The sequence below is a fragment of the Primulina huaijiensis genome, chromosome 17 (assembly GCF_012295235.1).
Source record: "Primulina huaijiensis isolate GDHJ02 chromosome 17, ASM1229523v2, whole genome shotgun sequence".
In the NCBI taxonomy this organism is placed as follows: Eukaryota; Viridiplantae; Streptophyta; class Magnoliopsida; order Lamiales; family Gesneriaceae; genus Primulina; species Primulina huaijiensis.
Window position 1 is genome coordinate 888,827 of NC_133322.1, and position 25,757 is coordinate 914,583.

The window sequence follows — 25,757 nt, forward strand, 5'->3', positions numbered from 1 at the left end:
CAGCATTGGCCTATTAGCTCAGTTGGTTAGAGCGTCGTGCTAATAACGCGAAGGTCGCAGGTTCGAGACCTGCATGGGCCATTATTTGTTATTTTATGTTTTATGGTAAAATATAACATATATATAAATAAACTTTGACAGGAAATTCAACCTAGTCGTTGTAGTATAGTGGTGAGTATTCCCGCCTGTCACGCGGGTGACCCGGGTTCGATCCCCGGCAACGGCGCTTCTTCTTTTGCTTTTTTACCCGGATAGATTATCTGACAGGCTCACCGGACCTTTATAAACCTATTCAATTTCTTTTTTCTTTTGTTTTTTGAGATCATCCGAAAAATTATTCAATTTCAGCGTCATTCCACGGAAAATTTTCAACTAAATTAACCGGGACCGTGTTGCATGTGCAGAGCCGGTCTAAAAGGACTTGGGAGAAACTATAAACTATGTTCCAATTTTATTTTTTTAATTTGTCTTCCATCTCGAGCGTGGCTTCTTCTAAAAGAATTTTCTTATATATTGCTCTATAAGATATATTCTCAAATTGTTAAGATTAGAACTTGAGCCTAACTCAACCCCAAAAGTTAGCTCAATGGAGAGGATTGTCCAAATCCATATATGCAACTTACAGGTATTTTATCCAACCGATGTGAGACAACTGACACACCCCGCCCAAGAATGAACATTTGAAGCGTGAAGTTTACAAATGACTCAACTATGGACAGAATGGGTGAGACAGCCCAAAATCCATAATAACTTATTTTTAAACATTTGCAAACATTACCTTATTATTGTTTCTTGTAAATATTATCTATGACAACGACATTGTTCAATTTCGCTTGACAGTACTCTTAGAAATCGGGGAATAAAATATCTAAAACTGCATTTTCAACGTCAAAACTCAATCATCATCAAAATTAAAAGTTTGGAGTATGGTAATAACATCAACTTGGACATATTAAGTGATCCATGCATCTTATGTCAAATTAAATCTTATTCGGTTGAGATCTTTAATCCTGATTAACAATTGAGAAAAGTAATTCGAACATATATAAATGACTTCAACTTCACAGCAAAACATAAAATGCAAAACAACCTCACATATAAGCAACTTTTCAACAACTAGCCATCTGCTAATCAATCCAACGGATGAAATGAAGCAAAAGAAGAAAACTCACATTGAATTTGAAATTCTGAGGAATTTCCAACTGTGTGGAAAAATCCTTGAAAAACCTAATGGAGGAATAGGAGTAAGACTGACATATATCGGATTGCGCTTCCGCTCATGCGGCATCAAGTAGGCTCTCCCCCTAAATTTTCAATCACTTTCCTTTAGCTCTAATCTTTCTTCAAATTTTCTCCGAGTTCTTTCGGCTTAATAAGGAGAAACTTCAAGCTACGCTTAGGGTACTACGTATCCCAATAAGGTAGGGATCACTAATAAAAAATCAATGGAACTTGTATATATTGATAAATGTAGAAAACAAATCAAATATTATACTCATTGATCAGTCATTTGATTAATAATAATTTACTTTTCCATCACCTCTTTTAATAGGTAAAAATTATCAAAATTGATTATCCTAATTATTGGTTATAAAAAGCTTGATGTTAATTAAATCTTTTCTATCATATTTCGACATGTATTTCAGAGAGATAAGCAAGAAATGGTTACTTTCAATTACATCAGCTTCCGTATTGTTTCTAAGAAGAAATGATTCACCAACAAAATTTATTTTGAGGAAGACGTACACAATGTGAACAACCCAATTCCAGAATGTAGAGGAATATGTCTCTTGTGAGAACGTCTCACAGATTAATTTTGTCCATATTTACAACAAAATATAATTTTTTTGCATAAAAAGTAATATTTTTTTTTATGAATGACTCAAATAGAATACATGTCTCACAAAATTGACACGTGAGACCGTCTCACTTGAGTTTTTGTAAATGTAGAATATGAGATAACAAATACTTATTATCTGAAATAACAAATTAAAAATCCTCATTCAATAATGCACATAACACCTAAAATCAAAAGTCAATGTAAAATAATAATCATCCAATGCATGTATAATTTACATAATACCTAGATTTGAAAAGAAAAATATAATAAAAATCTTTCACAGAACACTTAGATCGATCAAGAAAATAGAAGTAAAACCATGAGGTTATTGAATACATTGCCCTCCAATCTCTCTTAATGGCAGTTTTCCAGATTGAAAAACCAATAAAACAAATAGAATGGTGAATTTAAATGGTTCGAATTATCGTACATGGAAAGAAAAATGGAGGATTTTCTTGAGTGAAAACCAACAAAACAACGGTGAATTTAAATGGTTCGAATTATCATACATATATAATGAAAAAATGTAGGACCTTTTGTACATGAAATATTATTATTTGCCTCAAATTTTCAATCAAATTATTTTAATTTGAATGTTTAAAATTGAAAACTTATCATTCAAACATTTTCTTAATATATTACAGAAAATCATTATTTTATCAAATTTTTTATTCTTTTTTAAAAAAACATTTTTTCACATATTATACGAATTCTCAAAATATTCACAACCCTCTTTTTTTAGACATTTTAAAAAAAAATTATTGTTCCAAAATTGTAGGATGGAAAGTATGACCATCAGTTTGAAGCCGAATTTTAGCGCGAAAACCAACAAAAACTAGTTTTGAATCACACACAATAATCCTTGTATAAATCCCCAACAAAAAGCCAAAGTATTAAAAAGGAAAAGAATAAATAAATTCGTTAAAGTCAATAAAATATTAATATAAACGAATTGCCCTAATTCTTGATTTTATTTGGCTTTGGGAGGATTGAGTTCATCCCAAGCTTGAATCCACGTTTCCATGGCATCCGCGAGCTTCACAAAATAGGCGTCCACTTTTCCAAGCTTCTCTTTGACCTGTTTGGAGAGTTCGATGTAACACTTCTGGACAGTGTTGGACTCCTTGGAAAGAGTGGCGGCTTGGAAGAATGGTATGATCTCTTCTTGCCAAAAGATACCTTTGTACTCCTTCTTAAGGTTCACAAATGGGTTGCTCGCTTTGCTATGCCAAATATATGGGAGACCAGTTTTCACTCCCAAGTTCAGATGGTCACAAATAACCTAAATATATATGATCAGTTAAAACATCGAAAGAGTACTACATAATCTTAACCATTGTAGTCCTTCAAACAAAAGACAAAACGAGGTATAGTTTGTTTATGTACCTTGGTACACCAGCCAGCCCACATATCGTCGTATCGTCCGATAGGCTGGCCATCTCCCATAAGCCCGAAGTACATAGCAGGGCCAATAAGATCACGATCGAATGCCAGATTCATCCCACACATGGGAAATAACGTGCCTTTTGGAATTGTTAACACTACATCAACGTACCTGAAATACATGCCAAACAATACAACCACACATGGAGCGACATTCTGAGATTCTCTAATGGAAATGAAATGCATGGAGCGACATTCTGAGATTCTGGAATCGAAATGAAATGCAGGGAGTATGTTATATGTATGTTTTACCTGGTGTTTCTCTCAAGAGGCTTGACAAGCTGTGTGGGAGCGTCGTAATCGGGGATGTTCAGCCACAAGCCATGCGAAATGGCCGTTGCCACGCCTTCCCGGAGGCTGAACGGGTATCCACGAACGAAATCTGTGCCTTCTCTAAAAGGATCATACAATGTATTGAAGAAATGTGGAGTTGATGGAGATAGTAGATTCTTGATGTGTTGTTCCAAGGCATTAATGTCTTTGCCTGTGGGGTCTTTTGCAACCTACAAAATAACATCAATACTAATTTATTACTATCTGATCACGCCAACCAAAACTTGATCAGCTAGCCTTCATATAAATTTCATTAACTTATCTATATTACTTTTAATTTTGGTCCAGAAAATATATTATCATTCCAACATTTGATTTTTGGGATTTTCTCTAATTTTCATGATCGACGTCTTTTAGACTTTTGCTCAATGTCAACCATATTTTTTGAATTATAAAAAACCGCAACACACACATACACACATACCAACCAAATTTCTATCTTTTGCTAATATTTGAAGTAGTCTTTTGCTAAATTCTTTTAGTAATACCTCGATAATTCTTTTAATGCTATCAAGTTTTTAGTTTTGAACAAAATTTAGTTAATCTTTCAAATTTATTCGTGGATCGCTAGAATTTAATTATTAAAACATGACATCTATATCGAAAGGTGACACAAAATTATAAAATACGAGATTTGTAATCAGTAATCAAGCAGATACAGTTTCAAACGCAGAAAATGAGAGTAAAAGCTTACGAAACAGTCATCATCAATGGTGTAGATATACTTCTTCTTTGAAACCATGTATCCGAAGCACCGGCAAGCCGAATCTTTGAACGAAATACACGATGCTTTCGGTCCCAGGATCTTGTTAATGTCGTTCCGATTGTACAATTCGTAATCGAATCCACCGGGGACCTTAATCAGCTTCGAAGGATCACCATCCTGCACTATGATAAGATGATACGGCTGGAAGAACGGCCTCCACATCTCTAAGAAATCGAGATTCCGTATGGTCGGAATCACGATATCAAGCTCGTCTTTGAGCGGCGGCAGAGCTGCCATTGGAGCGGAGTTGGAGGTTGTTCAGTGTTATGGGGTTAGGGTTTGTTTGAAGTTGATGAGAAAAGGTTACGTGGTTTGGTTTATATGTTTAGAGAGATTATGAGGTACGTGGTGGCACGTGCGGCAGGCGGAGTTGTCGGAGGGAATTTTTGCATGGTCGGGGACTCGTTCAAGTCAGATAATTTATCCGATTTTGTTGGGTGACCGTCTGTTCTTTTTTAAAAATTAATTTATTTTAATTAAATAAATATTAGAGCAAATCTTTTATCCCTTTTCTGTTTATAATAATAATTGATTTCCTTTTTTCATTCTCCATTCAAATGCTAACAAATATTATATAGATTTGTGTTACACAATGAGTTGCATATTTGAGCTTTGGTAACATATAACGATCACTGGCAGAGAGCTCATCACAATTCAACAGTCGGGGAGATTCAGTGAAATATGTTTAGAAAATACTATGCATCGAAATTAACTTATTTGCAGTTGGGGGCTTGGCAGAGTTCCAATGTTCATCACACCCGAGGAAATTAGATCGATTTCGGAAGCTCGTGTTAGCGGGAAAATACTTACATCCACAAAAGTTAACCGGATCTGCTTTTCTATTTTTTGCACTTTGTACATATCTATAATAACGGTGGTTAGTGGGTAGAAACCCGTATATGGAAACCATTAGGCGCTTCAACCCTTGGAAATTTCATTATCTTGTTTCTACCTGCTTCTTCCCATTTGTATTGTGTCACGAAATAGTGAAGGAAAGTAGAGATTTCAGCCAGGCCGAGTTCTTTTCCGGGGCACTGCCTAGTTCCACCTCCAAAGATCAAGAAATGGTGTTGGTTCTCTAGGCCCCTTTCCTGCAGTTTTGAACACTAGTTGTCTTATTCCGTGTTCATTTTATATCTCTTTGGTAATTAACGAAACCAGGTAGTATACGTGGATGAAATTAGAGAGGGACTTGTTATTACGAACCAGCCATCTCAATGGATTGAAGGATAATGGATCGGGATAAAGGCAAGGATCATAGTTGACTTCTCTTGTGTAAACATATATCCTCCACCCTCGTGGAATCATGTATCCTGAAACAGAAACATAAAAAAGAAACTAGTTTTTATACAGTTCACCAGCGTCACTTGAGCCAAAACTTAATACTAGTGAACCACTCGTTCGTTGACTGCGTGAATCATCCAAAATAGATTATTTGGACATGCAGGGTCATCGATGCGTTGTCATGTTTGGGGATGGTTAGTTGCTATGTGGATCTTGAGAGCAGTAGGGTTCATACATAAAAATGTATCATTGCTAAGTATGCAACTACTGTTTTTTATGTAAATCATTTAACGTTTATAACGTCAAAGCCAAAGAATCGAAGGACTGCTCCTTGACCCACCCAGTAAATCCTTACTGCTTGTGTTCTTAAAACATAAAAGTAACAAAAAAGAATGCATAGAAGTAGGGAAAACATTTTACACACCGTTTATCCCCATATCTCTAGTTGTTTTTCTCAACACTCCATTCACTATTGTAGCTAATCTTGATGTCTCATATATGACCTGCAATTAGAATATAATTTTGCGTCAGCTTGTTGAGATATTGTCTAGTAACTACTTCAGTCGATAGTTTTTTATACTCACAGCACGTGTGAAGCGCATCGATTTGTAGTCGTTATAATTAATTGGGTCCTCTGGCCTTTTTCTTTCTCTAATGGACGTATGTTCTTTCTACAAAAGTTGAAATTAACTTGGGATAAGAAGTATTTATGTAGCCGAGATGGGCATACTTGTGAGTTGTGACCGAATGTTTCCATTTACCCTTAATTCTTCAAGTACTTTTGGATGATCATGAAGATATTTAATGGCCATCATTGACGTAGTCGAGACCGTCTCATATCCAGAATACAAGATTGCGATGACTAAGTCAATTATGTCCTCATCACTTAGCTTGATATCATTCTGTTCATAGTTAATTAGGAGATAAAGCATGTCATTTTGGGTTTCTCCAGACGCTCTCCTCTTTTCTACAAGCTCCCTCAACAAGCTTGTGATTGTTTTCCTAGCCTGTGCCGAGTTTAATATGTAAGTATTCTTAGTAATTCCTTGGCTAGAATTCAGTAACTAAGTAACAAGTTACCTGTAATCCACGGTTGTAGTTTGTATTGGGAAGGTTGATAGGCAGAGAGATAGTTCCTATCACTAATTTAAAGAATTCTGGCATGAATGTTCTAGATATGTAGCTGGTTTCGTTGGTTGCTATTTGCATCAGTGATGATAAAAAAGCCATCTGATAAAAAATAATAATGGGGGTGTTGTGTTAGAACAGAGGCACGATGAGTGTTATTGAGTATAACTGATTGAAATGGTTTTGAATTAGATCAAGAGTTTCCAATGCAAACCTCCTTGGTTTTCTCTTGAATGTCAATGTATTTGTTATCCCAGTTGCTGAGATGGGATCTCATGAAACCATCGATTTTTGGCAGAAGTTGACCTTTGATCATGGCGGGGTTTATGAGGGAGAGCAATGCCCCTCTCATGTACTTGTGAGCAGAGCCGTGAATTGCTGAAATGTTGCATTTGCCTAAGATGTCCAGCATTGACTGGGGATATCCAGGTAAAAGTCCTTTTGCTTCATTCACTAGAATATATCTATTTAGCTCGGGATCCATTGAAACAATAGTAGGACAGCCCAGTAAGTGGGATTTGAAAAAACTCCCATACCTGTGTTGCAACAAAGACGGAACTATTAATCAAAATTATATGAAAAACACTAAATGATCGATCATTAATCAAGAAAATTTTATAGCATAAATGTAATCTGGGCAAAATTGTCAAATTTTATTAACGCGAGTGCGCTTATAAACCAACACATTTGATTGCGGCCCGTCAAATGAGTGCATGCATTACTTTCTAATCTCTTCTTCTGTTTTAGCTATTTTACATGCAGATTTCAGGCATCCATTATGGTTGTTGTTTAACGCTTTCAAGTTTGTCATTCATCTATATTTGTGTTAACAAACAAGTTGTTGTCTGATGGAATATGATATAATTCATGGAATCTGTTATTTGCAGAAAGAATGATACGAAACCTCGATCTCTTCCTTCTCATGAACTCTGGACCTTGCTTAAGAAATTCTGTTGTCTCTCCAAAAACATGCCATCCCATGGTACCAGGAGGTAACTCTTTCTTCCTGTACCTGACCTCATTCCATCTCAGTAAAGCGGTACTCAAGATGCAGAGTCCCCATGATACCACTAGAATTACCAGTAAGGCAGCCATTATTTCTCCTTTGAAGCTTTAAACAATTCAGGAAGGGAGAGAAGAGATCTGCAAAAGGTATGGTTGTTGCTTTATTTCTTGTTGGCATTTCGTGACTTCATGTATGCTTTTATAGACTGCGGAATACCAGTATGAATACGGTGAGAGAAAGAGGCCTAATCCGCCAAAACCATGCACACTATGAGGTAGTGCCTAACTTTAATTTTGGAAAAAGAATTGAAAAACAAAGTGATAATAATACGAATATCATTAAAATCAAGAATCTTGAAAATGCGGTTCAGCATAAGATTTAGTTGGTTTCTCGAGTTAAATGTAGTCTACACAATTCCAATGAAGGTGAGCTAAGGTGGTCAACTACCATCCAATTCCAAAACTTTTTTTTATGAAAAATAAAAGAATGCTGATTTTGTCAGAAGATATCAAGTTGCTCGAAACTCAATGTTTTTTTTTTTCTGACTTGTCCTTAAGTGTGATTATTACATGGTTGAAGTACCTTTTTAGATAAGGATCTTTTCACTCAGCAATTTTCCTAACTGAATGAGTTAGCATGGAGTATGATACAGAGAAAGAGGTCTCCCCCAATCAATATTATAACAAGAAAGATACTAGGAAGACTGAAACATCAACCTTCGTTTACTTCATCCATCAGAGGGATGCCCATAAGCTTTTATTGTACTTTTATAAATACCGTTATCTCAACGGTTTGGTTATATATTAATGTTTGTGATAAAAGCTTTTTGGTTACAGAAATGACCTTTGACTGATGTTAGAATTATACGATCACATGCACAAGACCTCTTCTGAAGCAAAGCACTGGGGAGTCCATGCTTCACATCCCTATCAACTACATCCATCAAATGATCAAATTACTAAAAAACTCACTTCCCTCGTCTTTTTTACCAATATCGCACATTGAAAATTATTTTGCTTCTAAGTTAAAGTCATGATTACTGTACTGTTCATATCTTATTTTGATTTCTTAATAAATGCATATATTCAATGGATATCGTTTTTTAAGTGTAACAAGTCTGTGCCTGCTGGGCAGTCAAACTATCTGAAACTTGCAAGCTAGTTGCTCTTCTCGATCGAATACGAAGCCCCACATCCCCTTCCCGTTGTTACTTGAAACAGTATGAACTACAGCTTCCCATGCTCTTTTGGGATTTTGATTGTGGTGAGAATGGTGCTGTTCACCTTCTACATAAATTGCAATAGTGAAACAGTAGGCTCCATGTCTTTAGAGTTAGTTGTTATACTGATTTTCCAATCTTTACCATACCGTATAATCCAGCAACTTTCTTGGGGGGAAGAATATATACAAGTATGTATGTACCTAAAACTTTTTTTTTCTTCTTTTTTTTTTTTTGGTGGGAACGACTCAATGGAATTCAAGATTGAAAGTATGAAATTTCAAATTTTTTTTATTTTTTTGTTTAAAGGTGGTCGATGGTCTCTCTTGTATTCATTGGATATGTTTATAGGTATATAGTATTGATAAATCACATTTTATTCATTGGATTGAGCCAAGATTTGTGCGATTATACATATACTTAGACTAGTTCTACACGTGACAGCTTGTTCGTGCTCGATTATTAACTTCTGCTGTCCTAAATTTGCGGGCAATTCCCTGAATGGTGCATGATACTCTTGTCAGATTCTCTTTGACCATGTTGGACTAAATTAAAAAATTCGATGGATAATCTGAATCGCTGCTCATTTGTATGTTACAGTAATCAATTGACAATTATATATATGCAGTTGAAAATGTTATGTATTAGTTTTTCGTCATTGCCATTATAGATGTAAAAGATTCATAGGTAAAAAAAAAAAAAAAACACCCGAAATTTCTATTTGAAAAATGATGTTTCTTCATCTTTTTGTATTTTATTTTTATAAATATTACGTCATATCAATGTGAAGAAGTGTGTGTATATATATATATGATTTTTATCGGAATGTCGATGTGTGTATATTTTATCACAATGTGATTTACTTTGAGAGAGACATGAGAGGAAACACGGGCCTTAGGCATGACTGTAATGTGCACGTGTGGGGATGCATCCACGGGCACTCGTTTCTTTCACTGAAATAATGATTCGACTTTTGTCTCTCTCCAAGGCCCATAACTACTTATATTTCCATATTTATTTTTCTCAAAAATTAACATATTTGTATTAACATATTGATTTCAAGATATCAAATTTGTGACAGTTGATTTCCCTCCCTTCAACTTTGTAGATACACTCCTTGTACATAGAAACTATTCAAACAATGAATAATGCTAAAGGTACAACCAATGTATCGTTACAGCTATATTTATAACCATTATATCGCGAGATTTTGTATTCCATATATAGTGAAATTTTGACAAATTGAATTTTTGCATTGAATTTTTTGTGTTGTACAAATTGATATACAAATATTGATATATATATAACATCACTCTCAAACAATATAATCGGAGATAGAGATGAGCAAATGGGAGGTACAAGCACAATATAAAGCCCCAAAGGTAGGTGTTATGGTTGGGCCAGCACCACGAATTCAATAATACATTATTTCCCCACCCCATGTGTAACCAAGCCCTCCTTTCAGTCTTGTATTTTGTTTTGATGTTCCAACGTCGTTTTGAAATTAAATTCATGTGCAATGATTTTAAAAAAAGAATAATAGTGGATCCAGGGACCACAATTAGCTAGCGAAATTGTGTAAAATTACATGGTTCCTTGTTTAGGGTCGGGCAAAAATGTTGGGTGGGCACGAAACTTTGAAATTGCGAGGAATTACACATGAAAATATGGAAAAAAGTGTTCATTTACGAAGACTTGCGTGCCAGTTCTGTGTATTTTGATCAGATTTGTTGACTTGAATTATGATANAAAAAAAAAAAAAAAAAAAAAAAAAAAAAAAAAAAAAGCTGGTGAAACTTTGAATTTTGTAGCAAAAAGTTTGAGGCTTATTAAACTCGTTTTTTTTTCTCATGTACAATGTACATGAACAATTTTCTGAACGATTTATTAACTTGAGTGGTGATGTGAACTTTTCATTATATATATATATATATATATATATGTGTGTGTGTGTGTGTGTGTGTGTGTGTGTGTGTGTGTGTGTGTGTGTGTGTGTGTGTGCGCGCGCGCTTGATGTGAACGATGAATAATTAATTACTTATATATCATTGTTTTATCTAATGTTCGACTCATGTTTTATACACGATTAAAGTTATGAATCATTATTTTATTTATGTATTTGGCTTGTAATTCTTAAATGAATAATTATCTATCATCTTATTCCATGAGCTAAACGATAACCTAGTTTTATAATGAAATTATTTCCCCAGATAATACACCTGGAAATCTTGATAGGTAGCCCGTATATATCGCGTCAAAGAAAATGAGCCATCGGCATGTGAATGCTAGGCCAATGTGCCATGCCCCGTGGGGCTCTCTCTCTATCGTGTTGTTTTCTTATATGATTCAATGTAAAAAAACTTCCCACAAAACATCGATTGAAATGTTACCACCCTAGCTACGACAAAATGTAAGGACATTTGAATACGAAGTTTCATTCCTAACAACTTTAACTTTTTTCGTTTGTATTCAAGATTCAATTAAAATCCCGAGAGAACGAGAAAAAAAAAGTCAAATAATGAATGTGTTTTTGTAGAAAATTAGGGCATGAAAGCAGCCTTACATGCACATTTATTTGTCTTATTTTCAGACTCTATATGATTTTTTTTCCCCAAATGAGAGGCCTGAAAATGAAAAAGGATTTTTTTCTAATCAATGATAAATAATCGGTACACATTATATATACTAACGAACGAGGCACACGCGTTGCGTGTAATGTAATATTAGATATATGAAATGTTGTTTAATCAATTTATAGAATAAATATTAAACATTTGTAATTTGATATGAATAATATAATTGGTTGTTGTGTATGACAAAAAATCTATTTTCTATTGAACTTAATTTCAATAAAAAAATGTAATAATATTATGGTAGAAAGAAGAAAGATTTTTTGGTGTTGAAGAGAAGGATAAAAAGAGAAGATATTTTGATGTCTTCCTCAAACAGTTTTTCGAACCATCTCAACTATTATAATATATAATAGATATACATATATAATTAAGTAAAACATAAGGAAATAAAATGAAGAATTTAATAAATTCGAAGAAAAATGTGCAAATACTCGCCAATATTGGTGATTTATTGTACAAATATATAATTATACCCCATGGTGTACTATGTAATAGATTACAGGTACTTATATCTTAATCAAATTAATTAACATATATAAATGTCCTATTACTAAAAAAATTAATTCATATACACTTAAAAAGAGTTGAAATAATTTATTATTATTAGTTTTTAAATAAGAGTTGATATACCTTGGGCCCAATCTTCGTGATTTTCAAATTGGACCAAACTGCAATCCATTAGTCCGAGTCCACTGTTAGGGTACAATTTGGTCTTACAAATTTCACAACAGCAATGGATAATTTCGGTTCACAACATTATTATTAGATAATCCACCGGACTCGTGAAATTTCCCTAATTTTTTTTTATTGCATCATATGTAGAGTTTTAGTATTTCGTTTATATTAAATTTTAACCCATTAAATAATAATAATAACCCATTAAATAATAATAATAATAATAATAATAATAATAATAATAATAATAATAATAATAATAATAAAATGACCTGACAAGGGCCCAGGGGTGTGTGTGGGGCATAGGGATTGGCAGATAACCACCGCCAGTTTGCATGAAGATCGTCCTTATTATTATAAAATAATACGGATATTAATATTAATTTTATCATTATTTTTATCGGGAAATTGACATTCAATCTCCAGCCGTCGTTTTTTTTGTGTTCAGTCCCTGGGTACTTTTTTAGTACAACATTTCCACATGAAGTGTACCACAATTTGTATGACATAGTGCCACAATTTTGTGGGTAGGGAGTGAACCCAAAGAAATGTTTTGATTGGAGATTTTTCACCAACTTCCTCCATTTTTATTTTTATTTTTATTTTTTATTATTATATATTTAATCATTATTATTTTAATGGTGATGATATAAATATTAATATTTTTTCTGATGTTCTCTTTATCATTATAAAATTATTGTTATTACACAAATATTATCAATATTAATGTTATTATTATTTTAGTAATGATTTAGTTCAATCAAATAATATTATATACTTATTATTTTTTATATTTATAAAATCGCCTATTTAAATACTAATAATATTACCATTATTATTTATAAATTATTATTGTAGTAAGTAGTAACGATTATTATTATGAATATTGATGATATTATTAATTAATTGATGATGGCGATTATTTATTTATTATTATCATAGTAAGTTTCATATTATTAATATAGATAGAAGAAAGATTATGTATGGAAATAGCTATACCCATTCAAAATAGGTGGAATGAGAGCAAATAGAAAGAGAAGAGAGAGACTTCAATGCAATTCAGACAAACAACTTATTCCATATAAAAAGCAAGGGTTATGTTATTATCTTTATTTTGTATTAAATGGACTAATAAGTGGAGGGTAAAAAACAATGATCTGATTTAAATAAAATACAATATTAAAGATATAAATGGGAGATTATAGAAATATTTCCCAAAGATTTACTCATTGTGGGTCTTTTAGGTACATTTTTACAGCTCTAGAGCACATGACATTCTGAAATCTGAACCCAATTGGCATCAGTCAAGCTGTTTTTAATTTCATTTCAACTCCTACTAAAAAAAACTATGAACAATAAATTATATAGAGCACAGTATTACAGCAAGTCATACAGGCTACAACAAAAAAATATGGGCAAAGAACTCACCAAGAATTACACCTTGGAGAACATTTCAAGGTCACAAGTATATGTAAAAAGATGTTGATCAACTACATATATATGAGCTTTGCGATTTGCGACATTTTGATATCTGAGATTAATGATTTCTTAGTTGAATAGGAACGTGACAGACGCGATGAGAGTTATTATCAACATCAGAAAGGGTGCGTTTTGACGTAAACTAGAGCTCGGGAGATATGGGTACTCGTCGGGAGGTGGCATCACGCAGTTATCACCGTTGAAGTAAACTCTTCGGGGAAAAGCCCAGCCCTTCTCGAAAGAGAAAGTGGACTTATCCTTACGGAATAGAAGCTCCGACTGCGCATTTCCTAGAGGTCCAGCTTGCATGAGCAAATCGTTGTAAAACTTGATGCCCCATAACATTGCAGTATCATCTGCCAACAAAGGGAAACATTTGATTTTGAGGGCAAGATAAGCTTTCGGATCCGCAGAACTGAAAATTTCTCATCTTATCAAACCATACAGATACTCACATGGCACATTTCGATCACTATGTCGTATAAAACCACAAGGTATTTGTTACTCCGACAAACAACTAATGGCGATTGAACATATGAATTTAACTCCGACCGATCACAAGATTAAACACTTACTGTCAAACAAAAAGCTATCTCTATTGACGGCCATGCGACTCATATTAAATCATTTAGTAGCTCCATCCTACCACGAGGGCAGCCACACAGGATAGTAAAGAATAATTGTAGCTATCCAAACAAATTCACAGGGTGAGGCACCAGTGAAAGATATGCTTCAAAAGTCTGACAAAACTTACTTATAGTTTGGTATGGTGTTAGTGGCTTGTAGTTGAAGCTGAATATCTGTGTTAGATTATCGAAGTTGGGATGCTGGACAACTAAGTTCCATAGAGTATAGTTCATTCGGTAATTGAAATTTGTTATTGTGACTTTGACGCGCCAATAGTCCTTGTAGTTCAGTTTTACATGCCAGTGGATGCGAATGGGGCACATGTGACTCGTGCATTGGACTAGAGGTGCATAAGCATTGACCTTTGCACGATCTGAAACAACTGAAGCAAGGTACGGTGATTCTGGACTGTAACAATCAAAGGCGAAAACCAACAAAGTCAGAAATAAAAATCAATCACGGAAAAGACAAAGAAGAGAAGAAGCGAAAAGGAGGCAAACTTACTCAACACAGCTTCCAGGTTGAGTGATGTTATTTTGGCATCCACAAGTACAAGTTGGGCAAGGAACAATTGTGTCATTGTAAAAAGACGAGAGTGAGACACAGCACGTGGGAGTTTTTTGAGCAAGAAACTGTGAATAAGTGCATGTTACATTCCAGGTCACTGCACAAAAAGATAACCATGATAAATAATCCAATAAACGACGCAAGCAGTCTATGCGTATCAAATTTTAATATTTTATAATTATAGTTCAATCCTTCTAAAATTTACGAATTCTTTTGATTCAAAATCAATTTCATTTCACAGCAAACAACTCACTCATCGCTTGAGTCACTCTTCTCCCATCCGGCGTGACATACTTAGTAGGCTTCACAATTTTCGCAGGTCCACACGTGTAGCCAGGACCTGGTGCTTTCAAAGTGAAGTTTTTGGGCACCCTGACAGTTTTATTGGTGGTTCCTGCAGCACCAACACTAACTTGAAACGAGCTTGCAGCATTTGTTGGATCTTGCACCCACGAATTAATCACACCCCCTTTACAACAATTCGCAATCTGTTGATTGTAAGGCGTTCCGGGTAGTAAATCGACAATTGTCGGATCTTTCTTACAGCAATGTGGAACGTTTCCTTTATACTTTGAACAATCCCCTTGCTCAGTGGCTTGACCTCCCATCATGCTCCATATCACCTCTTTTTTCGCCCAAGTCCATCCCAACGTCCATCCCGGTGCTTGAATGTGACGATATTGTTGGAAATTAAACATTGTCACAACCGCCTGTTGAATTTTAGCACTTAGCAAATCAGACAACGGTGACAAGAAATGTTCTTGACATTAAATCTGAACAAAAACTGACTAATTGAGAATATACAATGCAGGACAACAAAAATAAAGGGAATTCAAACTTACAACATAGCCATCAGGCGTCCAGCTGATAATATCCCACTTTATAGTGATATTTCCATTGGGATCCAGTGAATCGTAGGCTTCTGAAGGGAAGCAAGAACAAACAAACAATTTAAACTTCGAATGCTGTAAAATCGCTTCATAAATTGATTAAAGAATCAGTAATTGAACGCGGTAACTTAATATATCCACACTTTCCAACAACTGACTGATCACCAATGTATACATTTCGCGCAAGATTAAAAGTTTACAAGTTCATAACAATCAAATTCTTACGAATAAATCATCGTGAACCTAGGATAAAAAATCAAGAATTCAAGATCCACATTTTTCACCTCAATTTTTCACTCAAAAGCAGGATCACTCGATCTTGAAGGAATTCGATCAACCAAAACTTACCTTTGAAATCAACCATCTAAGGATTCAGTAACCATATCAGGAACAACTTAAAACACCCTCGACTTAACCACAAACAAGTCAAATGATTCATTCAATAGCTCAAACATTAGAATTTCTTGAAAATAACTCCAATCCTAAGTTAAAACCTTAATCTTTCAACAAAACAAACAGTTGAAAGTCTTCATACTAACCAGAACCCACAAAAACAAATCCATCGACAAAACCAATAAAAAACAAACATCTTGAAAACAGATATTACCGGTAGAAGTAAAGCAGAAACAAGAGAGCAAGATGAACAGCAAAACTGTGGGATGTTTGAGAGATCTGCAGTGTAGTTCCATTTCCTTCAAACTGCAGAGTTTCTTGATTCGTCGCAGCCCTCAAGATCTGCAATTGAAGTGTTGGAGAGAGAGAAGAAAGCCACGCGGTGGCAGAACTTGTTGAAGAAGAGTTTAACTACGCACTTTAATAAAGTCCACCAAAATTACCAATGACAGTAAGATTCTTGAAAATATGACTTAAAAAAAAAAAAACCATCGTTCCTTCTGTTCTGCCTCGCTCTTGTTTTTCCAAACTATACTTATACATGATTTTTATGGGCTTTGGTTGAATTATGATAGTAATCATCAATCTTAACAGATTCAGTACTCTCTTTTTTTTTCTTTTTTCTTTTTTTGAAACGAAAAAGTCAAATCGTTGTACAGTTGTTAGTTCACATTTTCTTATATAAAAAATAAATAAATTCCTTTCCTATGATATTTTTTTAAATTTTCAAATAATTATTATTATTCTCTTTTGATTAAAATAAAGAAATACTTCATTTATTCTACATTAATAACGACAACAGTAGTAATAAAATACGATATATTTTAGAATTTTGAAGGGGAAACATTGAAGCGTGCAAGAAAATTTGAAACGAGTTTAAACTTTATTCTTACGGGAGAAATAACGTTAAAAAAAATAAAGACATTATTTAATTCCTTGAGTTGGAAAAAAAATATTTTTTTTACAAAAAAATATATATTATTATTGTGAAAATGACAGCCCACCATGGGCATGCAAAACCATATAGTAAAAACATTTTAAAAAAAAACAATTCGACGGCATCTATTGACTTGGACGCTTAAACAAAACATTAAAAAAAAGTATATTGTAGAGTCAATTAACATCGTCATTAATAAATTTACGGAATTATTCCTCATGTCGTAACAAAATTTTTATCCCATTTCACTTTCGAATATTCAAATTTTACTTATAGAATTAAATTAATGATCGAATAAGTTGCCCACAATAAGGACCCCAAATATATAATAAACAAATTTAGAATTTAGAATTAAATTTACGGAATTATTTCTCATGAGATTAATTAATTTAATATTAATCAAAGGCTTAACTACTGTCGGTGCTGCTCAGAAATGTCTACCACAAAATAACAACTACCAATTTGTTACTTGCTGCAGGGTCTTTTAATTAATTAAACAATATTATTTTAGATATTTATATATTGAAAATGTTAAATTAATATTGGTCTTTATTAATATTAATGTATATATCAGTCTCTTCTTTTTGTTTCTTCGATTTTTATGCTAAAATTAACAACTCCTGGCAATCTCGCTTTATTTATTTAGCTATCTTTTACGTAGGAGGAATATAAGATTGCATCCTAATTTTGGATCTTTGTGTCAAATGAATTATACATTATGGAAATGTAATAAAGACGTAAAGGAAATCAAATTTTTTTTTATAGACAGTGGTGAAATAATTTGTTTTGGTGACTAAATAATTTGTCGGTTAGCACCCGAGATTATAATGCCGGGAAAAAGACGATTTACAATTATTATTTAATTAATCGAAGCATGAAGACAGTTAGAATACAGCTCAGTTATGGTGTACACCACATTCTATATATTCACCTAAAATCAATATATAATTTTATACATAAAAAAATGAAAATATAGTGGAGAAGACAATTTGCGTTATTTTATTTATAAGCAAAACTCAGTTTTCTCGTTTACCAAAAAAAAAAAAAAGAAGGTATAGGAAAATATAATTTAGTCGGCAGATTTAATATAAAACTATTTACTCTACACACGCGATGCGTGTCTGTACAGTCTTTTTTATCATTATCGATTGACTAAAGTAAAATTTGAGAAATTATGGAAGTACTAAATTGATATTTGAATTGTTGAAATAAAAAAAATAAAAATAAAAGTGTGTTGAAATTTTAAAAACAAAAAACAAAAAAAATGTGTAATATTAGTATCGGTAAAGTTGAAAGAAAAAATTGGTATTTTTTTAGATAGTTACTATCATGTCTTCAACTTTAATAAAATAGAATAGATAATTAGGGCGCGAGAAACCAACAAATGATTCATCTTGAAATGGGCCGAAAACAGTAGCCCAAATGCAACTGGATCAAGATATACAATCTGGGTCCGGAGATACTTGCCATTACCTCAACACAACTGGATTGCATGACCAAGACATATGAGCTTTTTCTTGTATTGTATTATGAGGTTTTGTACTTCTCCTGCCACCTTTCTTTCTTCTTTTATTCATGGAAGTTTTATTAGAAAGCTTAACATCAATACAAATATATATCAAATAGAACATTCTATATCCAAGATAAAATTATACTAAATTAACAAATTTTTATTACATGCTTTTTATATTAATGTAATCGGTTTGGATTGGTTTGGTTCAGTTTATTTTTATCCAAAACTTGAATTAGATCAATTTTTTCCGATTTGAATGATTTTAAAATCAATCCAAACTGTGATCAACTAAAAATCAATCCAAACTATACAATTAATTAGTTTGTTTGGATTAATTTTACAGTTTGATTCGATTTCTATACACTCATGTATGTTAATGGTGTGATTCTCAAAATAAATTGATAGGACTAATTCATATGCGTTGCAAAATGATCGAATTACAACGAAGAGATTGTTAAAAATTATATATTGTAGAGCAACGATCAAAAGATGACACACTCACGAGCCATCGAAGGAGATTATGTAATTTTCTCTAAATATAAGGGGGCAATTGGATATTCTTCGATATTGTATAGGGTTCTATATCGCCGCTTCTCCCCCCAATTTCCCTTTCACGCAGCAGAACCCTAGGGTCGGACTCGTTTGCTGCCGGAAGTAAAGATGGTACCTTTTTCTCTCTCACTCCCTCGCACTTGGCATGTTAATGTGCTTCAAACTGTTATTGCCTGGAATTTTATAGCTGAAAATTGGTAACTTTGTGTGTATAATATGTATATACAGCCGTCGCACAAGTCTTTCATGATTAAGAAGAAATTGGCGAAGAAGCAGAGGCAAAACAGGCCGATTCCGTACTGGATCCGCATGCGGACTGACAACACCATCCGATACAACGCCAAGCGCCGCCATTGGCGTCGCACCAAGCTTGGATTCTGAGTTTTCCCTTTTCTCAGTGTTGTTTTTTTATTCATGTCAGGATTTCATGTTTAGTTCTTGAATGAGGATTATAATACCGATTAAAGACTTCTTTTTGTTTTGTTTGATGTCGTGTGTTCTTTATTTCGATTTTCAAAGTTGGATTCTCGATTATCAATGATATGTTTCATTTCCTGAAAATCAATCAACCCTTTCATTTAATTGACTTGGAACTGAATTTGAATGTAAGTTTTGCGATGATATGATTAGCATTTTCATACTATACTCGAACCTTGTCAATAGTTTTGTATTGAACTGATATGTTGATGTGATACCTTTGAGTGGTTTTTACTTGGAACATGAAGTGTCATCTGAATTGTAATTCCTTGAATCTTTATGTGCTTTATTTTTTACTGTCAGTCTAGGAACTTATCCAGAATTTAATGGATGTCATGTATATTTGTAGACTTTTGATGACTGAACAAAGGTTTGAACTTTGTTTGAAAAAAGTGTGTTTTCCATTCATGGGATGCTATGTTTAGAGAGAAATTCCTCTGTTTCCAATTTTCCTGATATGATTAAAGTGAAGATTTTTGACTTTTCTGAATAAGTGTGGTTTCTGGTTTATATATGCTTCTGTCAGTTATGTCCCAATTTTTTTGGCCAAATGGGATCCGTACCATTTCATATAGACCCCCATCTGGTCGAAGGAATTTAGATTTTAGGCCCAATTGTCCACAATGAGCTTCCACTCAACAATGAGATTGAAGGGTTGTGGATATTTTCTTATTTACTGCAGTATTACTTGAAGGTTGAGAGAATCAGCTTTAGTTTGCATAATCATATTCTTCTCGAGATGACTGCCTGTGGCATTTCTTGTTAGGGAAAGTGTCGAACTGTCTGCTCCCGTGGGATCACGTGTTGTACAATTATTGATTCATGTTTCCTGAGAAGTTCAATGCTAAGATTGCCAGTGGTGGCAGTGTTGGTTGTAAGGCTTGATGGCGGTTGCAGGTTAACTTGCATTGTTAAGATGGACTTTAGTAGGGAAACAAATTTCGAATCACTTGAGTGTGATTGTATCTTCCAAGTTTTGCATAGATCAGATATTTTGTTGCGTAGTTCCAATAGATTTCAGTATCCCAGAAATTTTAAATTTGTAGCTGTTTTCACGAGTTCATCACTCTTTTGCATATTCTACAGAATTTCTTTCTTTCTTTGTTTTTTTAAGGATACGGTATTTATGTTTCAATACGTGTTGTAAGTATTATTTGGATTTAGTTTTATGAGAACTATCTATTTATATGCGCAATAGAGGAGACTGAATTACAATGTACACAGATGAAGGAGAGGATTATAGAATCAATTTCCAATTGTTAATACAGATGGGTAGGAAAATGATGTCAATGCATAATAAATCGAGGAGCTTTCTTATCTCTTTTATTCAACAATCTCCAGGAAATGGTATATCATCAGTTGCGGATATGAATGTTGAGCATCTTATAACACAAAATGTTGAAAGTTATAAATATGTAAAAATGCGAAGTTACATATCTACCCATTAGCTTAAACAAAACCGAATCCACCGAGACCGCATCTCTGTGTAATGTTGAAACGCCAAGGATGCAGAAACTTGAGGATGGATGGACTTCAGAAATGATCATCCTAAAAAGCATTCATGGAATCTTTGACACCTCTACCAAAAGTTTATGCAACGCCTGAGGCTTTGAGAAAAAAGGTGAATGATCGGCACCTTTAAGATTGAATACCTGCTCTGGTGGGCTTCTATTTATCATGCATTCTTGTAGAGCAATGGGTATGGCATTGTCTTCCAGCGTCTTGATAAAAAACCTTCTCACAACCCCGTGCTTTGTTTCAGAAATAGATAGTTTCTCCAGAACTGGTGAAAAGGGAATTGGTCTCATTGAGACAGAAGCCAATGCAACATCCTGGCAAAGGAGAAAAGAGACAAGGAATTAGTAATAGTCAGAAATTTTTAAATACATGCGCAGAAATGTGAGATCTGTTTCTTCGATTAAATTGCCACCGTACCTTTGCGGGACTCTGGTTGAATAGCAAGTCTTTCAGGAGGGATTTGTCGAAATCAATAGCAGTTGGAGATTGATTATTTCCATTGGCATATTGGAATACCTGTGCTTGTCGCATCAATTCATTTGATTCTGCCTGCAATAGTGATCCCATATCAGTTTCTTTATATTTTCCATGCAGTGAACAAAATTCTGTACTACGCAGACTCGTCGACTCTGAATGCTCACTTGGGACTATATGACCGGGATATGGCCATGTAATCAAGTAGAAGTATCGAAACGTGGCCTTGAGATCTTAAATGTACATTTTCCCTTACCTTTAATAAGAGTGGCAAAAAACCGAGTATAAATAAACATCAAGGAAATGTTCAGGAGCTTCATCAAGGACCAAAAACAATGTACCGGAGTACCCATTTTACGTTTAGGTAACGTGATAAGGACATGCATTAGTGCTAAAAATCACTGACACTTTAACATGCCATTAAAAAGCTTCATCTAAATAAGCAGACCGATTTTGCCTAGTGTATTTCTGTCTTTGCATGCCAATAATCCATATGAATCATATGATATAGAGTAGACCAGGTAGAAAACAGACCTCTGAAAACATATCAAGGGCACTTTGGCCATCAATCAACATTGTTGCAGCAATAAAAATAGCTTTTGAAACTTTTGAGGGAAACAACTCCATTGCATATGATATGCACGCCCCGCCAAAATCATGTCCAACTAAAACCACCTGAACGAATCAAGGAAATTACTTAAAGAAAAATACAGTGTTATAGAAAAAAGTCCAAGTATAATAACACTGGCATACATCAACTCCTAGTTTTTCAAATACACAAAGCAAAACAGGAAAATTTCCTTGTGTGTATAACTCACTAATATTTCATACTAGCACTACACCATTCTAGTGGAACAGCATTTAAAATTTATCTGAGCAAACAAAGTACTCAAAAGGTAGCATACACAGATTATTACTATTAGCTTTTACAATGATCTGATAATATCTTACCTTCTCTCCTTCAGCCAGCTTCTCAAAAAAATCAGTAAGCGGTTTCACATACTGTGAAAGACTGGTGATGTGGTTCGTGTCAAATGAATGGATCCCAGAACCAGTCAAATCCACTGCTGTTACTTTATATCCACCTTCTTCTAGTAGCGCAATCGTTTTATACCAGCACCAGGCACCAAAACCACCACCATGAACTAGTACAAAATGGCTGGTTTCAAGATTCTCAAGGTTGATATCCTGCCGATACAGAACCGATCATATGATAATCCTTAAAAAAGAGAACAGTATATCAATATTATGATTTGCTTCCAAATGCTGGGACGATATAAAAAGAACAAAATATCATTGGAATTGATTTAGTTACATCTAGATGATGGAAGAATTAGAAGACCACCAGGAATACTTTGAGGAACCCTTATCCAATCTAGCACAAAAAACATATGCTTTTACGTGAAAAAAGAAACAGAGATTATGAAATATTTGGAGGCAAAAACTCAAATGGAGTAGAGCATTAAAAAACCCCACAGCTCAGTGTGGAAATCTCAACACTGTAATTAGACCCTGGCCATGTAATATAACCACTCACCAATCAACTGTGGACACAAGCAGTGTCCGCGTCTAATGAAAAAAATCGTTATAAGTTCACATTAAGTGGCCCTGCCCTCCCTGCCTTCGCATCTTTCCACTCCAAATACAACACCAGAAATAGTCCCAGGAAAGCCATTTTAACGATTCAGGGTTCAGACATTATAATTTATCTGCGTCGATCCCAGAAATAACAAGACTCTCACCTTATATTGTTAATCCCATCATCATTTACCATTACAAGCTTTAAGATTTTGAAAATGTAAATATGTTGAGTGTGATAGTAAAAAGAAAACAAGTTCATCAACTGCAACATTTATTAAAGTTGGACATTCCAGTGTGAACTGCTGAAAAATGCTATAAAAATGTAAAACCTTGCTTTCTTTCATGGGCTGCAAAAAGTCGAAATTCTTGCAGCAATTAACAATCCACGCAATAAAAAAATATCTTCTGAAAATCTAGTTTCTTAAAATTGAGGAGCATGAATGAAGTATTTAAATTTTTATGTAGTCAGCAATGACTAATAAATAAATAAAATCGTCGTCTAATAAAACTATGATTAATAAAAGATATTTATGGTGTCGTTTTGCACCAACTAATTTTTTAAAAAAAGCCAAGCAACGCAAACTTCAATAAAGCTATAAAAGTTTCAACTTTACAGCCAAACTCCATTATTGGTTAGACAATTCTCAACAGAATTACCAACTCAAAGTTTCTCTAATTATCTTGATAAACTGTAGATAAATCACAAAACAAAGCTAAATTTTAGATGTACATGAATACGAATCAAACAATTTCAACTTGTAAAACACGAACATTAAACAGAAAAAACCTCTAAAGAAAAAAAAACTACAAATAAATTAAATAAATAATTGATGAACTGTTTTTTTTACCTGATTAACAAGTTGATGAGGCTGAAGCAAGGGATCGGTTAGCGACCTAGCTCTGGAGCTCGAACTCCTCGGCAACGCCTGGTTTTTCTTCTCTTTAACACTTGGATACCTCAACGAAGACGACCTGTCAAACTGCGTGGCACCGCCGTTCTGCATCTGTTGCTGAAACAGGATCGCCGCCGCCAGCGCTTGCTCATGAATCAAGCCATCCTCTTTCCTCGACGATCGAATCCTCGCCCAACGACTGCTTCCCACAGCGCCTCCTCCTGCCAGCGCGGAAGAGTGATTCACGATTCGTTTCGACGGTCTTCTCCTCGCCGTTGATTCATCGTCCCGCGAGAAACACGACCCCATCGCTCGATCGACGGGAATGATCGGATCGTGGCATGCAAGCCGAGTATACGAAGGTATACGCCTACAGTAACATAAATACGGGTAGTTACAGTTATTAATGCGTGAGATATGAATTAGCAAGCAGGCAGTCGCAGAGAACTTGTTCTTTACTCAATGAGGAAGACGATAAATAAAAGAAGCAAATAGCAAAAAGCTTGGTGGCAGGGGAGCTAGCCTTCACTTTTGTTATTATTACTAAAATGACATTCTACTGTTATTTTATCTGATAATAATTTTACAATATATATATATATATATATATATATTTCTTAAAATGAAAATCATAATCGTTACTCTTCGATGCACATGCACGTGATATCACACGAGCATTTCAATTTGGTTAGGGATATTTTATTATTTAACTCTAGTCGATTATTATTTTTAAAAAATATCTTCTGCAATGTATTTCAAATACATTTGGAGGTGTCATTTTTTAAAAAATAATGACTGACCAAATCTATTTTTATAAATATCTCATTTGGCTATGGATAGCAGAATATTAAGCAATAATTATATATATTTGCAACTATAATCATCTAAAAAGATATAGTATTTTTTTTTACATATTACAATTGTAGATTAAGTAGGACACAAATCAAGTTTTGATACCCTAGTTTTATCAAGGGTTTTATGTATATTTATCTATTTTTGATACTCTAGTTTTATTGTTATTTAATATTTGCTTAGCTTTTTCATAAAATAAAAAAAATTGTTTATTGCTTTCTTTTTGATAATATATAAGTAGTGGTATGTCAAACTCTCCCACTAAGACCATTTTTTCTATTAAAAAATCAAGTATTTTTCCAAACTCAACCCGATTTAAATTTTATACGAACAGTTTTGACATGTAGTTCAATCAATAGCGGTGACATAAATTATAATTAACTTAGGATACAAATTATGTTATTTGGGAAGGAAGTTTAGTACACACTTTATTAATCCAATAGGATAAATAAATTATTTTGTTAAATTCATGTATATGATATTTTTATATTCTAAAAACAAAAATCTCCGGAAAACAAAGACTAAAAACTGAGGTCATATTTCAGATTTGGGGTCAAACAAATGTTATTGTTAATTTAAATTTCTCACATATATATGTTCTTTGGATTCAAATTTGGTTGGCAATGACTGCCCAACATTTAATTGACGTTATTGCATGTTAGCTATATGTTCTTCTT

The 25,757-nt window shown here is 33.9% G+C and overlaps 5 protein-coding genes, 1 long non-coding RNA gene and 2 other non-coding genes across 11 annotated transcripts; 4 read left to right on the forward strand and 4 right to left on the reverse strand.

Moving 5' to 3' along the window:
* The first annotated feature begins 7 nt into the window (after positions 1-7).
* TRNAI-AAU (transfer RNA isoleucine (anticodon AAU)) lies at positions 8-81 on the forward strand. The gene has a single exon. It is a non-coding gene; the product is annotated as a tRNA-Ile (tRNA).
* A 73-nt stretch (positions 82-154) lies between these two features.
* On the forward strand, positions 155-226 carry TRNAD-GUC (transfer RNA aspartic acid (anticodon GUC)). Its single transcript has one exon. It is a non-coding gene; the product is annotated as a tRNA-Asp (tRNA).
* A 2,552-nt stretch (positions 227-2,778) lies between these two features.
* On the reverse strand, positions 2,779-4,682 carry LOC140963371 (probable UDP-arabinopyranose mutase 1). The gene is made up of 4 exons (XM_073422666.1): positions 4,311-4,682; positions 3,536-3,786; positions 3,227-3,395; positions 2,779-3,122 (listed from the first exon to the last, which is right to left on the reverse strand). The coding sequence occupies exons 1-4, from the start codon at positions 4,617-4,619 to the stop codon at positions 2,811-2,813; spliced, it is 1,041 nt and encodes a 346-aa protein (XP_073278767.1). The 5' UTR covers positions 4,620-4,682; the 3' UTR covers positions 2,779-2,810.
* Positions 4,683-4,922: 240 nt separating this feature from the next.
* Positions 4,923-7,907, reverse strand: LOC140963502 (cytochrome P450 85A1-like). The gene is made up of 8 exons (XM_073422852.1): positions 7,699-7,907; positions 7,009-7,330; positions 6,747-6,896; positions 6,428-6,673; positions 6,251-6,337; positions 6,091-6,169; positions 5,589-5,695; positions 4,923-5,473 (listed from the first exon to the last, which is right to left on the reverse strand). Exons 1-8 carry the CDS (start codon positions 7,887-7,889, stop codon positions 5,261-5,263), a joined length of 1,395 nt encoding a protein of 464 aa, XP_073278953.1. The 5' UTR covers positions 7,890-7,907; the 3' UTR covers positions 4,923-5,260.
* On the forward strand, positions 7,093-10,162 carry LOC140963503 (uncharacterized). 4 transcript variants are annotated; one of them, XR_012172697.1, is made up of 3 exons: positions 7,093-7,223; positions 7,682-7,946; positions 10,128-10,162. It is a non-coding gene; the product is annotated as an uncharacterized lncRNA (long non-coding RNA). The 4 variants fall into 4 exon arrangements; XR_012172695.1 differs by lacking the exon at positions 10,128-10,162 and adding an exon at positions 9,464-9,619; XR_012172696.1 differs by lacking the exon at positions 10,128-10,162 and adding an exon at positions 8,637-9,138.
* A 3,440-nt stretch (positions 10,163-13,602) lies between these two features.
* On the reverse strand, positions 13,603-16,746 carry LOC140963439 (protein COBRA-like). Its single transcript, XM_073422768.1, has 6 exons — positions 16,498-16,746; positions 15,843-15,922; positions 15,254-15,710; positions 14,938-15,097; positions 14,561-14,841; positions 13,603-14,162 (listed from the first exon to the last, which is right to left on the reverse strand). The coding sequence occupies exons 1-6, from the start codon at positions 16,577-16,579 to the stop codon at positions 13,876-13,878; spliced, it is 1,347 nt and encodes a 448-aa protein (XP_073278869.1). The 5' UTR covers positions 16,580-16,746; the 3' UTR covers positions 13,603-13,875.
* Positions 16,747-19,389: 2,643 nt separating this feature from the next.
* Positions 19,390-19,773, forward strand: LOC140963441 (large ribosomal subunit protein eL39x-like). The gene is made up of 2 exons (XM_073422771.1): positions 19,390-19,396; positions 19,514-19,773. The coding sequence occupies exons 1-2, from the start codon at positions 19,394-19,396 to the stop codon at positions 19,664-19,666; spliced, it is 156 nt and encodes a 51-aa protein (XP_073278872.1). The 5' UTR covers positions 19,390-19,393; the 3' UTR covers positions 19,667-19,773.
* Positions 19,774-21,059: 1,286 nt separating this feature from the next.
* On the reverse strand, positions 21,060-24,715 carry LOC140963440 (putative methylesterase 11, chloroplastic). Its single transcript, XM_073422769.1, has 5 exons — positions 24,184-24,715; positions 22,706-22,942; positions 22,289-22,429; positions 21,698-21,829; positions 21,060-21,594 (listed from the first exon to the last, which is right to left on the reverse strand). Exons 1-5 carry the CDS (start codon positions 24,535-24,537, stop codon positions 21,322-21,324), a joined length of 1,137 nt encoding a protein of 378 aa, XP_073278870.1. The 5' UTR covers positions 24,538-24,715; the 3' UTR covers positions 21,060-21,321.
* Between the last annotated feature and the right edge of the window lie 1,042 nt (positions 24,716-25,757).